The 14,671-nt window shown below is 36.5% G+C and overlaps 1 protein-coding gene across 1 annotated transcript; it reads right to left on the bottom strand.

The window, feature by feature from the left end:
* Positions 1-6,105: 6,105 nt before the first annotated feature.
* Positions 6,106-7,037, bottom strand: LOC105527264 (putative olfactory receptor 5AK3). Its single transcript, XM_011963570.1, is given in 3 exon segments — positions 6,106-6,333; positions 6,335-6,856; positions 6,858-7,037. Coding segments are annotated over 3 exon segments (930 nt in total).
* Between the last annotated feature and the right edge of the window lie 7,634 nt (positions 7,038-14,671).

The following is a 14,671-nucleotide window of genomic DNA, read 5'->3' as shown; positions in this document are numbered from 1 at the left end:
ATAGCCCTCTGCACAGAGGTTTGGTGAAATTATGAAGGACTGGGTCTGCCTTAGGAAGGAACAATTTATTTCAATACCATCCCACAGTGTTACCTTTTCTGTAGATGTGCAGACAGATGGTCTGAGACCCCATATTTGCAGGCTTTCTATAACTTGCAGAACAACTCAGACCTTTGCTGACAGTGTAGGATTAATCCAGCCCTCATGTTAGCCATCTCAGGAAAGGCTGCAAGGGGCAAGCCAAGGAAACTAAAAATACAAATTCCAGAGGCACCCCTAGCAGAGGAGCCAGCTCCTTCCAGCCCTGCTCCTCCAGGTTCACTCTGACCTCCCTATCCAGCGTCGGCCTTACACTTGCCCCCGCTTAGAAATCCCCACCATAGACAAATACCAGTCTCACTTTTGCTCCTCCAACAGATGCCTGGTGAACTTTGCCTCAGTCAGGTCCAAGTCCCCTTCTCCTTTTAAGAGTTAAAGCAAATTAGGGGGGATCTCAGCAAGTTTTCAGATGATCCTGATCAATATATAGAGGCTTCCCAGAATTTCACCAAATAATTTGAACTCTCCTGGAGAGATGTTATGTTACTCTTGAATTAGACCCTGACAGGGACTGGGAAGCAGGCCACTCTGCAAGCAGCAGAGAGATTTGGGGATGAACTTTGTATCACATATAGCGTCAGGGAAGGGGGTGGAATCCTTTAACTGGAAGAGAAGCAGTACCAATAGTACAATTATTTTTCATGAAGTTTGCACTAGTTTTCTGTTCCCATTGCTTCTGTAACAAACTAGCACAGGGAACTTGCTACTTCCACTTTCTCAGGTCCAATCATGTCATCACTAAAGTGGAGTGGAGTGATATTCTCTAGGTTTTTTAATGGTCAAGGTCTAATAGGCTACACTGTGGCTTAGGAGAGTTCAGATAGCCCTGGGAATGATTGGGAATGTTTCGTGATATCTATGCTAAGAGAATGTATCTTGCTTCTGAACTTGCTTCCTGATACATGTGGAAAAGAATGTATTTCCAATTTAGTGCCAGGGCATAGTACTAGAGGCTGTTTTTTCCAGTAACAATTGCACATCTGGTACAGTGACTGAGATTGGTGCTTCCACTTAGCTGAGATTGTGGTAGTCAATTTTCTACCAGTATCTGTTTGGATTTTGTAGGTCCTGGACTGGTGAATTAAATGAGGATATGATGAGGACCGCTACCTAATTAAAGTCTTAGAGAATTGCACTATTCAACTCCATTCCACACCACCTGGCATAATTCTGATTTACTATTATGTTTACTATTCTCCAAAATCACTTTCCCTTTTACTGTAGTGGTAGATGACCATTATCTTGTGCCTCTTAGAAGATCGAGCATCAATATCTTTGGCAGTAGGATATTGGCAGTAGGATATTACAGCTCCAATATCCTTGAAAGCAGTGTGACTTCTTTCTTAAGTGTGCTAGTAAGTTATTTATGCAAATAATCATGCCAGATGTTAAGGATTAATTCATAAAATACATGGTTTTCTTGGTGGGGAATGATGGAGACACCACACATGCATCCACTGCCAAAATTACCCACTACTACTCTGGGTTAAGTGATAGCTCTGCCCCCATTCTCCTTGGTGTCTATAACTCCTGTATACCATTAGATATTCTGCCCTTGTGTCTTCTGTGACACATACATACAAATAAAAAGAAAACATTATTAATAAAAACCCAGCAATTCTTAGAGATCCCTGATATCTTGCTCAAGCTACCAAGCTGGTTTCACATGTTTTATTCCGTAAACTGTGTATTGAAAACTGATAATGCTAAGACACTGAGGAACTGAAGAAATTGACCTAGTCACCTGTAGCCTGTTGCTCTTTTATTCTACCCTTCTGCATATAAAATGACAGACATGTACTTTCTGTGTGTTTATTTACAACAACATTCTTCAATGTTGTTACAAGTAGTTGCTTCACCCAGTAAGCTTGGCAAAGCTCTTGCTGCTGCTTCACTTTTCAACCCAGAAACAGCTGCATTGAACTGCAGCTGACTCCTCTCAACTCCACTGAGGGCACTCTGTCTAGATTTCTGGTCTTTCCTTTCTGCTTTCTTTTGTCCATTTATTCCTTCAACATATGTTTGTTCATTTGTTTGCTTACTTATTTATTCTTTGAGACAGAATCTCGCTCTGTGGTCCGGGCTGGAGTGCAGTGACAATCTTGGCTCACTGCAACCTCTGCCTCCCTCAAGTGATTCTCCCGCCTCAGACTCCTGAGTAGCTGGGACTACAGGCACACACCACCATACCTGGCTAATTTTTTGTATTTTTCGTAGAGACAGGTTTTAGCCATATGGGCTAGGCTGGTCTCAAACTCATGACCTCAGGTGATTCACCCACCTCAACCTCCCAAAGTGCTGGCATTACAGGTGTGAGCCACCATGTCCAGCCAACAAATGTTTATTGATCAACTACAGAGTGCTAAATATGCTGAATGTTGGGGATCCAATGCTGAGCAAGTTGGACTGCTTACCTTTATGTTCTGGGTTGGTAGGAATGTTCATCTTTCCTCATGGCAGCATGGATCACACCATCTTTCAGAGCTAATAAAGAAAAAAATTAACCATCATATAGAAAGATGTTACAGCATTTCCTGTTTAATTAGGCATCTCCCTAAACTATCTTTACAGACAGAGGATTTTCCTTTAATTTCTTTTTGCTCTAATGGTGAAGTCAGATACTTTAAAACTGTGTTGTCAATATTTCCTGTGAAGCATTTTTCAGCTCCAGGAAATATTTCTGTTATATTTTCCAAAATTTAACAGCTTATCTATGGAAATAAGTGCATTGGTTTATGATGTAGGCATGTTCTTTGTTTTTTATAATTTCAACTTTTATTTTAGATTCAGAAGTTCATGCAGAAGTTTGTATATTGCATGATGCTGAAGTTTGGGATATGAACAATCCTGTCACCCAGGTAGTGAGTATAGTATCCAACAGTTAGTTTTTAAACCCTTGCCCCACTTGCTGCCTTGCACCCTAGAGTCCCTAGTGTTTGTTGCTCCCATTTTTGTGTCCTTGTGTACTCAATGTTTAGCTCCCAGTTATAAGTAAGCACATTCAATATTTGCTCTCCTGTTCCTGCATTAATTCACTTAGGATAATGATCTCTAGCTATATTCATGTGACTGCAAAGGATATGAATTTGTTCATTTTTATGGTGTTGTGGTATTTCATGGTGTATATGTACCACATTTTCTTTACCCCATCCACCACTGATGGGCACTTAGATTGATTGTATTGTTGCTATTGTGAATAGTGCTGTGATGAACATGCCAGCACATGTGTCTTTTTGGTAGAAAAAATTATTTTCTTTTCAATATATATCCAGTAATGGGATTACTTGGTCAAATGATAGTTTTAAGTACTTTCAGAAATCTACATACTACTTTCCGCAGTGACTGAACTAATTTAGTTTCCCAACAGGGTGTAAGTATTGTCTTTTCTTTGCAGCCTCACTAGCATCTATTGGTTTTATTCTTGACTTTTTAAATAGTAGCCATTCTGACTGGTGTGTGATGGCTGTCTCATTGTGGTTTTGATTTGCATTTTTCTGGTGATTAATGATGTTAAGCGTTGTTTTCATATGTTTGTTGGTTGACTGTGTATCTTTTGAGAAGTGTTTGTTCATGTCCTTTGTCCACTTTTTAATAGGATTATTTGTTTTTATACTTATTGAGTTGTTTAAGTTCCTTGTAAATTCTGGATATTAGACTTTGGTTAGATGCAGAGTTTGTGAATATTTTCTTCTATTTTGAAGGTTGTCTGCTTACTCTGTTGATGTATAATATATATATACACATATATATGTATATATATATATATACACACACATATATAAACTGTGCAGAAGCTCTTTAATTTAATTAGGTCCTACTTGTCAAATGTTGTTGATGTTGCAATTGCTTTTGAAGACTTAGTCATAAATTATTTCCCAAGGCTGATGTCCAGAATGGCATTTCCCTGGTTTTCTTCTAGGATTTCTATAGTTTGAGGCCTTAGATTTAAATCTTTAACCTATCTTGAATTAGTTTTTGTGTCTGGTGAAAGGTAGGGTCTGGTTTCATTTTTTGGCATATGGCCAGCTAGCCAGTTATCCTAGCACAATTTATTAAATAGGAAGTCCTTTCTCCATTGCTTACTTCTGTTGACTTCATCAAAGATCAGATGGCTGTATGTGTGTGACTTTGTTTCTAGGTTCTCTATTCTGTTCCATGGGTCTATGTTTCTGTTTTTGTACTAGTACCACACTGTTTTGGTTACTGTAGCCTTATAGTAGGTTTTGAAGTGGGTAATGTGATGTCTCTAGTTTTGTTTTTTTGCTAAGGATTGCTTTGGCTATTTGGGCTCTGTTGTGGTTTCATATAACTTTTAGAATAGTTTTTCTAATTCTGTAAAAAAATGGCATCACTAGTTTGATAGAAATAGCAATGAATTTGTAGATTGCTTGGGATAGTATGGCCATTTTAATGATATTGATTATTCTTATCCATGAGCATGAACTACTTTTCCATTTGTTTGTGTCATTCTGATTTCTTTGGGTAATATTTTGTAAATCTCTTTGTAGAGATATTTCATATCCCTGGTTAGATGTATTCTTAAGTATTTTATTATTTTTTTGGTGGCTATTGTAAATGGGATTGCATTCTTAAATTTGGCTTTCAGCTTGAACTTTATTGGTATATGAAAATGCTACTAATTTTTGTATATTGATTTTGTAACTTAAAACTTTACTAAAGTCATTTATCAGTTTCAGGAGCCCTTTGGGAGAGTCTGGAGTTTTCTAGATATAGAATCATATTGTCCAGAAAGAGAGATAGTTTGATTCTTTTTCTATTTAGATGCCTTTTGTTTCTTTCTCTTGCCTGGTTACTCTACTTAAGACTTCCAGTACTATGTTTAATAGGAATGGTGAGAGTGAACATCCCTGTCTTGTTCTAGTTCTCAAGGGGGAATGCTTCCAGTTTTTGCTCATTCATTATAATGTTGGCTGCGACTTTGTCACAGATGACACTTATTTTGAGATATGTTGCTTTGATGCCTAGTTTGTTGAGGGTTTTTATTATAAAGGGATGTAGGATTTTATTGAAGGATTTTTCTGCATCTATTGAAATGATCATATGGTTTTTGTTTTAAATCCTATTGATGTGGTGAATCACATTTAATAATTTGTATATTTTGAGCCAAACTCGCATCCTAAGAATGATGCCTATTTGATCATGGTGAATTAACTTTTGATGTGCTCTTCAATTCGATTTGCTAGTATTTCATTGTTGGCTTTGCATCTACATTCGTCAGGGATATTTGCCTGTAGTTTTATTTTATTTTATTGTGTTTTGTCTTTGCTAAATTTTGGTATCAGGGTAATTGTGGCTTCACAGAATGAGTTACAAAGGAGTTCCTCCTCTTCAGTGTTTTGAAATAGTTTCAATAGCATTGGTATCAGCTCTTCTTTTTACATCTAGCAGAATTTGACTGCAAATTTGGCTTGTCTGGGCCCCTTTTTGGATGGCACTTGGCTTTCACTTCAGAACTTGATATTGGTTCGTTCAGGGTTTCAATTTCTTCCTGATTAAATCTTGGGAGGTTGTGTGTTCCGGGAATTTATCTATTTCCTCTAGATGTTCTAGTTTATTTGCATAGAAGTGTTCATAATAGTCTCTGAGGATCTTTTGTATTTCTGTGGGATTGGTTATAATGTCACCTTTGTCTTTTCTGGTTGTGATTACTTGGATCTTTCCTTTTTTTTTCTTTGTGAATCTAGGTAGAAGCCTACCAATTTTATTGATTATTTTAAAAAAAAAAAAACAAGTTTTGGTTTCATTGATTCTTTGTGTGGATTTTTGGGTCTCAATTTCGTTCAGTTCTGTTCTGATTTTAGTTATTTTTTTTCTTCTGCTAGCTTTGAGATTGGTTGGGTTTCATTTTTCTAATTGCTCTAGGTGTGATGTTAGATGGTTAATTTGAGATTTTTCTACATGCTCCCTATTTTAGAAACATTAAATTTTGGCAGATTATCTGTGCTAGTTGCTTTGTTGTGTCGAGTTTTAACAACTGTGTCTAATTTAACAAAACTTTTTTCCTATCACTTTTAAAGCTTCTTTTACTTCCTTATTTCTCAAGCTATAGATTAAAGGATTCAACATGGGAATAACAGTGCCAGAAAATATAGAGGCTACTTTCATATTTTCTTGAGAATTATTAGACTGAGGCTGTAAGTACATGTAAGAGAGCGTCCCATAGAAAATGGTTACTACTGTCAGGTGTGAGGCACATGTGGAGAAGAATTTTTTTCCTCCCTGCATTAGAAGACATTTTCAGGATGGTGACCATAATGTAGATGTGGGAAAATATGATGGCCAATCCATTGAACATCAAGTTAAATCCCACAAAGACAATGTCTAGAATGATGTTGATGTCAATGTTGGACCATGAAAGGGCAAGAATTGGGGGACCATCACAGAAAAAGTGATTGATGCTCTTGGACTTGCAGGAGGACAGTGAAAATGTGAAACTTGTATGTACAGAGGCATTTATTGAGCCCATAATATATGAACCAGCTACCAATTGGATGTAGACTGTTTGGGACATGATCATGGGATACTGAAGGGGCTTACAGATGGCAACATAACGATCCATTGCCATAATAGCCAGGAGATAACAGTCACTGGTTGCAAATGTTGCATAAACTAAGAATTGTATCACACAGTCCCAAAATGATATCAAATTATTTTCTTCTGTGAAGCTTTGGAGCATCTTGGGAGTGATAGCAGAAGTGTAAAAGATATCAACAAAAGCCAAATTTTGTAGAAAAAATGTACATGGGTGTTTGAAGTCTGGAGTCAGTCTTGATGAGTAAGATAATTCCAACATTTCCTACCAGGTAGGTCACATAGATTAGAAAAAGTACAATGAAAAGGACATGCCGAAATTCCTGTTGGACACCAAATCCCAGAAGATGGAATTCACTCACTTCAGTGCTGTTTCCTTGAGCCATGACTACCAAAAGCCTAGAAAGGACCAAGAGAGGGACCCAGAACAGAAGGAAAATCCTTGTGACATTTTGCAATAAAATGGCTCTATATTTTAATTGCTTTTTAACATCTGACTTTTCATGACAAATACAATAGTGTTATCTCCAAATTAAAAAATATTTATAATCATCAAGTAAAGAGAGAGTTACTTGATGAAAGATGAAATGGATTTATTTATTTTCAAACTGAAGAAGATTTTCTTAGAAGAAGACTGACTTCTAATGTGTGTGGTTCTTAGAAATACAGATAAACATTTTTTTCACTATACTAAACACGTATTTATATTTATTTTAAATAATATTAAAATATAATTTTGTACCTTTTTAGAAACATAATTATTCACAGTCACTTATCATTTTATTTCTCTTTCTAGTTCTTGAAATTAGAATTAATTAGAGAGCAATTTCCCAAAATATGTTCATGGTTCACATATGTTGGAAGGCTTCAAAGTGTCTTTGTACTAGTGTTCTTAGAATGCAACTTCCATCTAGGTGCTATTCTTTACAAGTATAATAACCCTGTTGTATAATGGATGTCTAAGAAATAGGCTCACATTTTCTATTGCTTATTACAAAAATTCTGTAGTGGAGGAACAAGAAACAAGAAATAATTCTCTTCAATTAAACATTTAATGAGGCCTGAGATATAAGTCAGTATAAGCTTTTTCCTAGGGTAAATTTACTGTAAAATGAAAGAAATGCAGCCCTTTCAAGGAGTCTTTCTTCCATTGTGATAAACACTTATTAGAGGAAGCTAGAATAGGCCAGAGGTCCATTTAAGCTAGAATTTTAACAGAGTAATGACATTTATTATATCATTTTGACTTTAATTACCTGGATTGAAATAAAATAATATGAAATTATGGGGATTCTTTTCAAGGACTAAGGAAACTAGCACAAGCCCCACCGCACACCCCCTTATACAGAATCTGTACATTTCTGTGTTTATGTTGAGCTAATGGTAGGTTGGTCTAATATAAAATATTTTGTTTCGTCTGTGTTGAAGGTGTTTTCTGATCAAATAAATGCCTCCCTTAGGAAGGCAGCTGAATCTAGGGAGCCAAGTAGTGCCATTTTGCGGCACCTCACAAGTTAAGGCCCACTGGCTTAGAATTCCAGCCAGTCAGCGGAAACAGGCTGGAGACTGCCTGAGATGGGATGGAGTTCCTGGGAGTTAGGGAGGGGCAGCCACCATCTCTGCAGTTTGGTTAGCTCTGCTGTTCCAGCCTGCCAGCTCTGGAGAGTCCATGTGGTCTGGTCAAGGAGGGGTCTCCCACAACATAGCAGAGCTGTTGCCAGATTGTGGCCAGACTGCTTCTTTGAGTGGGACCTTGATCCATCCCTCCTCACTGGGCAGGGCCTCCCTGTGGGAGTTTCAGCAACTCCAGCCAGAGTTATATGAACATAACTGATCTCTCCCTGGGATGGAGCCCCCAGGTGGAGGGCTGGCCATCATCTCTGTAGTTCATTCAACTCAGCCTTCCCACCCTGCTGGCTCTAGAGAGTCCAGGTGGTCCAGACAAGGGAGGGTTCCCCCAACACAACACAGCTGAATTAGCAAAAACAGTCAGACTGCTTCTTTAAGTGGGTCCCTGAGCCTCTTCCTTCTGACTGGGTGACACCTCCCAACAGGGGTCTCCAGAGACTCCCTACAAAAGCACTTAGGCCAACAACAGGTCAGTGCCTCCCTGGGATGGACCTTCCAGAGGAAGGAGCAGGCTGCCGTCTTTGCTATCTCGTAGTCCTCAGTGGTGATACCTCCCAGTTTTGGAAAAACTGAGGCAACTAGGGTCTGGAACAGACCCCCGGCAAACTGCAGCAGCCTTACAGACAAGTGGCCTTGTTGTTAAAGGTGAAACAAACAGAAAACAGCAACATCAACAAAAAAGACCCCACAAAAATCCGATTGAAAGATCAGCAGCCTCAAACATTGAAAGTAAATAAGCCCACAAAGACGAGAAAGAATTAACTCAAAAATACTGAAAATTCAAAAAAACAAAGTGCCTCTTCTCCTCCCAATGCCTGCAATACCTCTCCAGCAAAGACACAGAACTAGACTGAGGCTGAGATGGTTGACTTGACAGAAGCAGGCTTCAGAAGATGAGTAATAACAAACTTTGTTGAGCTAAAGAAGCATGCAGTAACCCAATGCAAAGAAACTAAGAATCCAATAAAACAATACAGGAGGTGATAACCAGAATAGCCAGTTTAGAGAGGAACATAACTGACCTGATGGAGCTGAAAAGCACAAAATGAGAACTTCACAATGCAATAACAAGTATTAGTAGCAGAATAGACTAATTGGAGGAAAGAATCTCAGAGCTTGAAGACTATCTTTCTAAAATAAGACAGGCAGACAAGACTAGAAACCCCATTGTCTCAGCCCAAAAGCTTCTTATTCTGATAAGCAACTTCAGCAAAGTCTCAGGATACAAAATCAATGCGCGAAAGTCACAAGCATTCCTATATACCAACAACAGGCAAACAGAGAGCCAAATCATGAATGAAGTCCCATTCACAATTGCTACAAAGATAACAAAATACCTAAGAACACAGGTAATAAAGGAAATCAAGGAACTCTTCAAGGAGAACTAGAAACCACTGCTCAAGGAAATCAGAGAGAACACAAACAAATGGAAAAACATTCTATGCTCATGGGTAGGAAGAATCAATGTTACGAAAATGGTCGTACTGCCCAACTTATTTATTCAGTGCTGTTACCATTACGATCCCATGGAAATTCTTCACAGAATTAGAAGAAACTATTTTAAAATTCATGTGGAACAACAACAACAAAAAGTGCCAGAATAGCCAAGACAATGCTAAGCAAACAGAACAAAGCTGGAGGCATCACCTGGACACATAACACCCTCCTGAGACTAAACCAGGAAGAAATCGAATCCCTGGTAGACCAATAATAAGTTCTGAAATTAAGGCAGTATAAATAGCCTACCAACAACAACAACCACAAAAAGCCCAGGACCAGACAGATTTACAACTGAATTCTACCAGAGGTACAAAGAGGAGCTGGTACCATTTCTACTGCAACTATTCCAAACAATTGAAAAGGAGAGATTCCTCCATAATCTGTACTACAAGGCTCTAGTAACCCAAACATCATGGTATTGGTAAAAAAAAAAAAAAAAAAAAGCAGGCATGTAGACCAATGGAACAAATAGAGGACTCAGAAATGAGACTGCACACCTACAACCGTCTGATCTTTGACAAACCTGACAAAAGCAATGGGGAAATAATTCCTTATTTAATAAATGGTGGTGGGAGGACTGGCTAGCCTTATGCAGAAAATTGAAACTGGGCCCCTTCCTTACACCTATACAAAAATAAACTCAAGATGGATTAAAGACTTAAATGTAAAACCCCAAACTACAAAACCTCTAGAAGAAAATCTAGGCAGTACCATTCAGGAGATAAGCATGAGCAAATATTTCATGAAGAAAACACCAAAAGCAATTTTGACAAAAGCAAAAATTGACAAATGGAATCCAGTTCAACTAAAGAGCTTTAGGACAGCAAAAGAAACTATCATCAGAGTGAACAGACAGTAGAAAGAATTGGAAAAAAGTTTTGCAGTCTGTCCATCTGACAAAGTTCTAATATCCAGTCTACAAGGAACTTAAAATTACAAGCAAAAAACAAACAACCCCATTAAAAAGTGGGCAAAGGATGTGAACAGATACTTCTCAAAAAAGACATACATGAGGCCAATAAACATATGAAAAAAAGCTCAATATCACTGATAACTAACAAAATGCAAATAAAAACCACATTGAGATAGCATCTTATGCCAATCAGAGTGGCAATTATTAAAAAGTCAGAAAACAACAGACGTTGGTGAGGTTGCAGAGATAAAGGAATTCTTTTATACTGTTGGTGGGAGTGTAAATTAATTCAACTATTGTGGAAGTTAGTGTGATGATCACTCAAAGACCTAGAGGCAGAAATACTATTTGACCCAGCAATCCCATTACTGGATATATACCCAGAGGAATATAAATCATTCTATTATAAAGATACATGCACACATATATTCATTGCAGTACTATTCACATAGCAAAGACATGGAATCAACCCAAATGCCTATCAATGATAGACTAGATAAAAAAAAAATTACACCCAGTGAAATACTGGTGGACAAGGAACAAGATTATGTCTTTTGCAGAAACATGGATGGAGTTGGAAACCATTATCTTCAGGAAAACTAACACAGGAACAGAAAACCAAACACCACATGTTTTCACTTATAAGTGGGAGGTGAATAATGAGAACACATGAACACATTTCAGGGAACAATACAGATTGGGGCCTGTTGTTTGGTGTGGGTGTAGGGAGAGCATCAGGAAGACTAGCTAATGGATGTTGAGCTTAATACCGAGGTGATGGGATGATCTGTGCAGGAAACTACCAATGCACACATTTACCTACGTAACAAACCTGCACATCGTGAACATGTACCCCTGAACTTAAAATAAAAGTTAAAAGGAAAATAAAGAATCCCCCCTCCAAAAAAATATGTAGATTGTGGATTCTTTGAAAAATCACACTGTCTCTCACTCCTATTGTCTCTTGCTTCCATTGTCTATATTTATTCATGGACAATTGCCAGAAAGTGTGTACAGCAAATTCAAGTACAGTTATTCATGGATGTGGGATTAGGTGAAGTACAGTTATTCATGGATGTGGGATTAGGTGAAAAAGAACATTATTTTCCAAACTTACAAACTTCTGAACTTATACTTTCACTTTTACAGTGGGAATTTATGACCATTATTTTTCTAAAAATGAAGAAAAAATGTATTGTTTATGTGGTCATTGATATGCTACAGTTGCCTGCCATTTTTAAAATTAACTGTTCTTTTTCTTTCTTGTTTCTCTCTTTTTATTCCTGCATTTCTGTGGGTCACTTAAACTTTTTCTTATAATCCCATTTTGGTGCATCTATAGTGATATTTTTGTGTGGTGTTTTTATTAGATATCTTTGTATAGCATTTTTAGTGGCTTCTCTAGGTGTTGTGTTATATGGGCATACCTTGTTTTATTGTGCTTTACATGTATTGTTGTATTTTTTAAATAAATTAAAGGTTTGTGGCAATCCTGCATTAAGCAAGTCTATTAGCACCATTTTCCAGCAGCATGCACCCATTTAGTGTTTTTCTGTCAGCATTTTTAGCAATAAAGTATTTTTTAGTTAAGCCATATACTATTTTTAGACATAATGCTATTGCACATTTAATAGACTACAGTATAGTGTAAACTTTTATATGCACTGGGAAACCAAAAAATTTGTATGACTTGCTTTATTGTGATAGTCACCTAATTGAGGTGGTCTGGAACTGAACCCATAATATCTCTGAGGTATGCCTGTAAATCATAATTGCGGTCCATTGTATCAGTTTGAGTAAAGTGTGGAAACCTTATGTCCTTTTTAACATCTTTACCCTTTCACACTTATAATTGTCTTAAATAATTCTTCCGCATACACTGAGTACCACATTAGATAGTGTTATAATTTTTGCTTCAACTCTCAAACATAATTTTAAAAACTCAGAAGAAAAGTTTGTTATATTTTACTCTTTAAACCTTTCTTACCTTCTGATGTTTCATGTCTCTTTCATTTAATAACAAATAAAAGAAAGAGTATGGCAGAATGGAAAGAAAAATGACACAACTATATTCTGTGTACAAAAAAACTCGCCTCAAATATAGTAACACATGTAGCTTTGAAATAAAAAGAAGGAAAGAATATATCATGAAAACACAAATTAAGAGAATGAAAGTATGGCTATATAAATATTAGACAAAGTATATTTCACAGCAAAAAAAATTACCAGGACAAAGACAGACATTACTTAATAAAAATGTTAATCCATCGTGAAGAAATAGCAGTCCTAAATGTGTAGGCACCAAACAAGTGGGCTACAACATATATAAAGGAAAAAATAATAAACTGAATTGAGGTAAAGACAAAGATACAATTATAGTTGAAGAATTTAATATTTCTTTCTCAGCAATTTATAGAACAACTAGACAGAAAATCAGCAGGGATGTAGAAGAACCCAGCACCCACCATCAACCAATAGGATGCCACTGAAAAAAAAAAAAGAATTACCTTTAAAAAAATTAGTTATAGAACAGTCCACCTCACATGAGTAGAATACATGTTTTTTCCAGCACTTGCAGAATGTATATCAAGAGAGATTGTATGTAATCTATATACTTTTAGAAAAATGGAATTCACAGTGTGTGTTCCTGACTGCAAAGAAATTGAAGGAGATATAAACCACAGAAATGTAACAGGAAATTCTCCAGGCATTTGGAAACAGAATAACACATTTAAAAACAACCTTTGGGTCAAAGAGGCAGTCACAAGGGAAATACAAAATATTGAACTTAATAAAAATACAGTACTTAAAATTTATGGGGTACAGTTAAATCAATGTTTAGTGGACATCATAGAATACTAGATGCTTATATTTAAAAAAAGAAAAAGGCTAAAATCAATAATCTAAGCCTCTACTTCAAAAATGTAGAAAAAGAAGAACAAAACAAATCCAAAGCAGGCGGAAGAAGGAGAATAGTAAGGCTAAGATCAGAATTCAATGAATTGGATACAGAAAAGCAATGGAAAGAAAACTGTGAGACAAGAGAGAGGCTCGTTTTAAAGACAATAAAACTGACAAACCTCCAGAAAGTCTGTCAAAGATAAAAGAGAAAATATGCAAATTACGAAGTCCAGAAAAACAGGGATATCACTACAGACCCTGCAGACACAAAAAGAGAATAAGAGAATACTACAAACATCTATACACATATTAATTTGACAACCGAAATGACATAAATAAATTGAAAAGTATAAGCTAACCCATATGAAATTGATAATTTGAGTAACCCTACAGCCATGAAGAAAATTGAAATTATAACATAAAAACTTCCTTTTAACAATATCACAGCATAATTCACTAACTGTTTAAAAAAGAATTAACTGCAATTCTATACAATTTCTTTCAGAAAACAGATGTGGAAAGAACACTTCTTAACTTATTCTATGAATCCAGTATTACCCTGTTAGCAAAAGCAGACAAAATGGCACACACAAAAAAGAAGACCATAGCCCAATATTTTTAATGAATATAGATGCAAACATCTTTAACAAAATATTAGCAAATAGAATTCAGTGATATGTAAAAAATTATACACTGTGACCAAGTTGGGTATATTACAGGTCCAAAGGAGAAAAATCACAGGTTCATATAAATAGATGAACATTATGAATTTGATGAAATTCAACATCTACTCATAATTTAAAAAATCCAGAACACTAGGAAAATAGGGCAACTTCCTCAACTTGATGAATAATATCTACAGAAAAACCTATAGCTAACATTCTACTTTATAATAGTTACTAATTGAATGCTTGCCCCTAAAACTGGGAACAGATGGGAGAGAATGTTCACTTTCCCCAGTGCTGTTCAACGTAGTTGGGGAAGTTCTACTCAGTGAAGGAAGAATAGGCATAAAAGTCATACAGATCAGAAAGGAAGAAATAAAACTGTCATTTGTAGATGACATGATGGTATATG

The sequence above is a fragment of the Colobus angolensis genome, unplaced genomic scaffold (genome assembly GCF_000951035.1).
Source record: "Colobus angolensis palliatus isolate OR3802 unplaced genomic scaffold, Cang.pa_1.0 Scaffold61, whole genome shotgun sequence".
NCBI classification, from domain to species: domain Eukaryota; kingdom Metazoa; phylum Chordata; class Mammalia; order Primates; family Cercopithecidae; genus Colobus; species Colobus angolensis.
The sequence above is the reverse complement of the archived record's forward strand: the minus strand, read 5'-3'. Positions and strand labels throughout refer to the sequence as shown.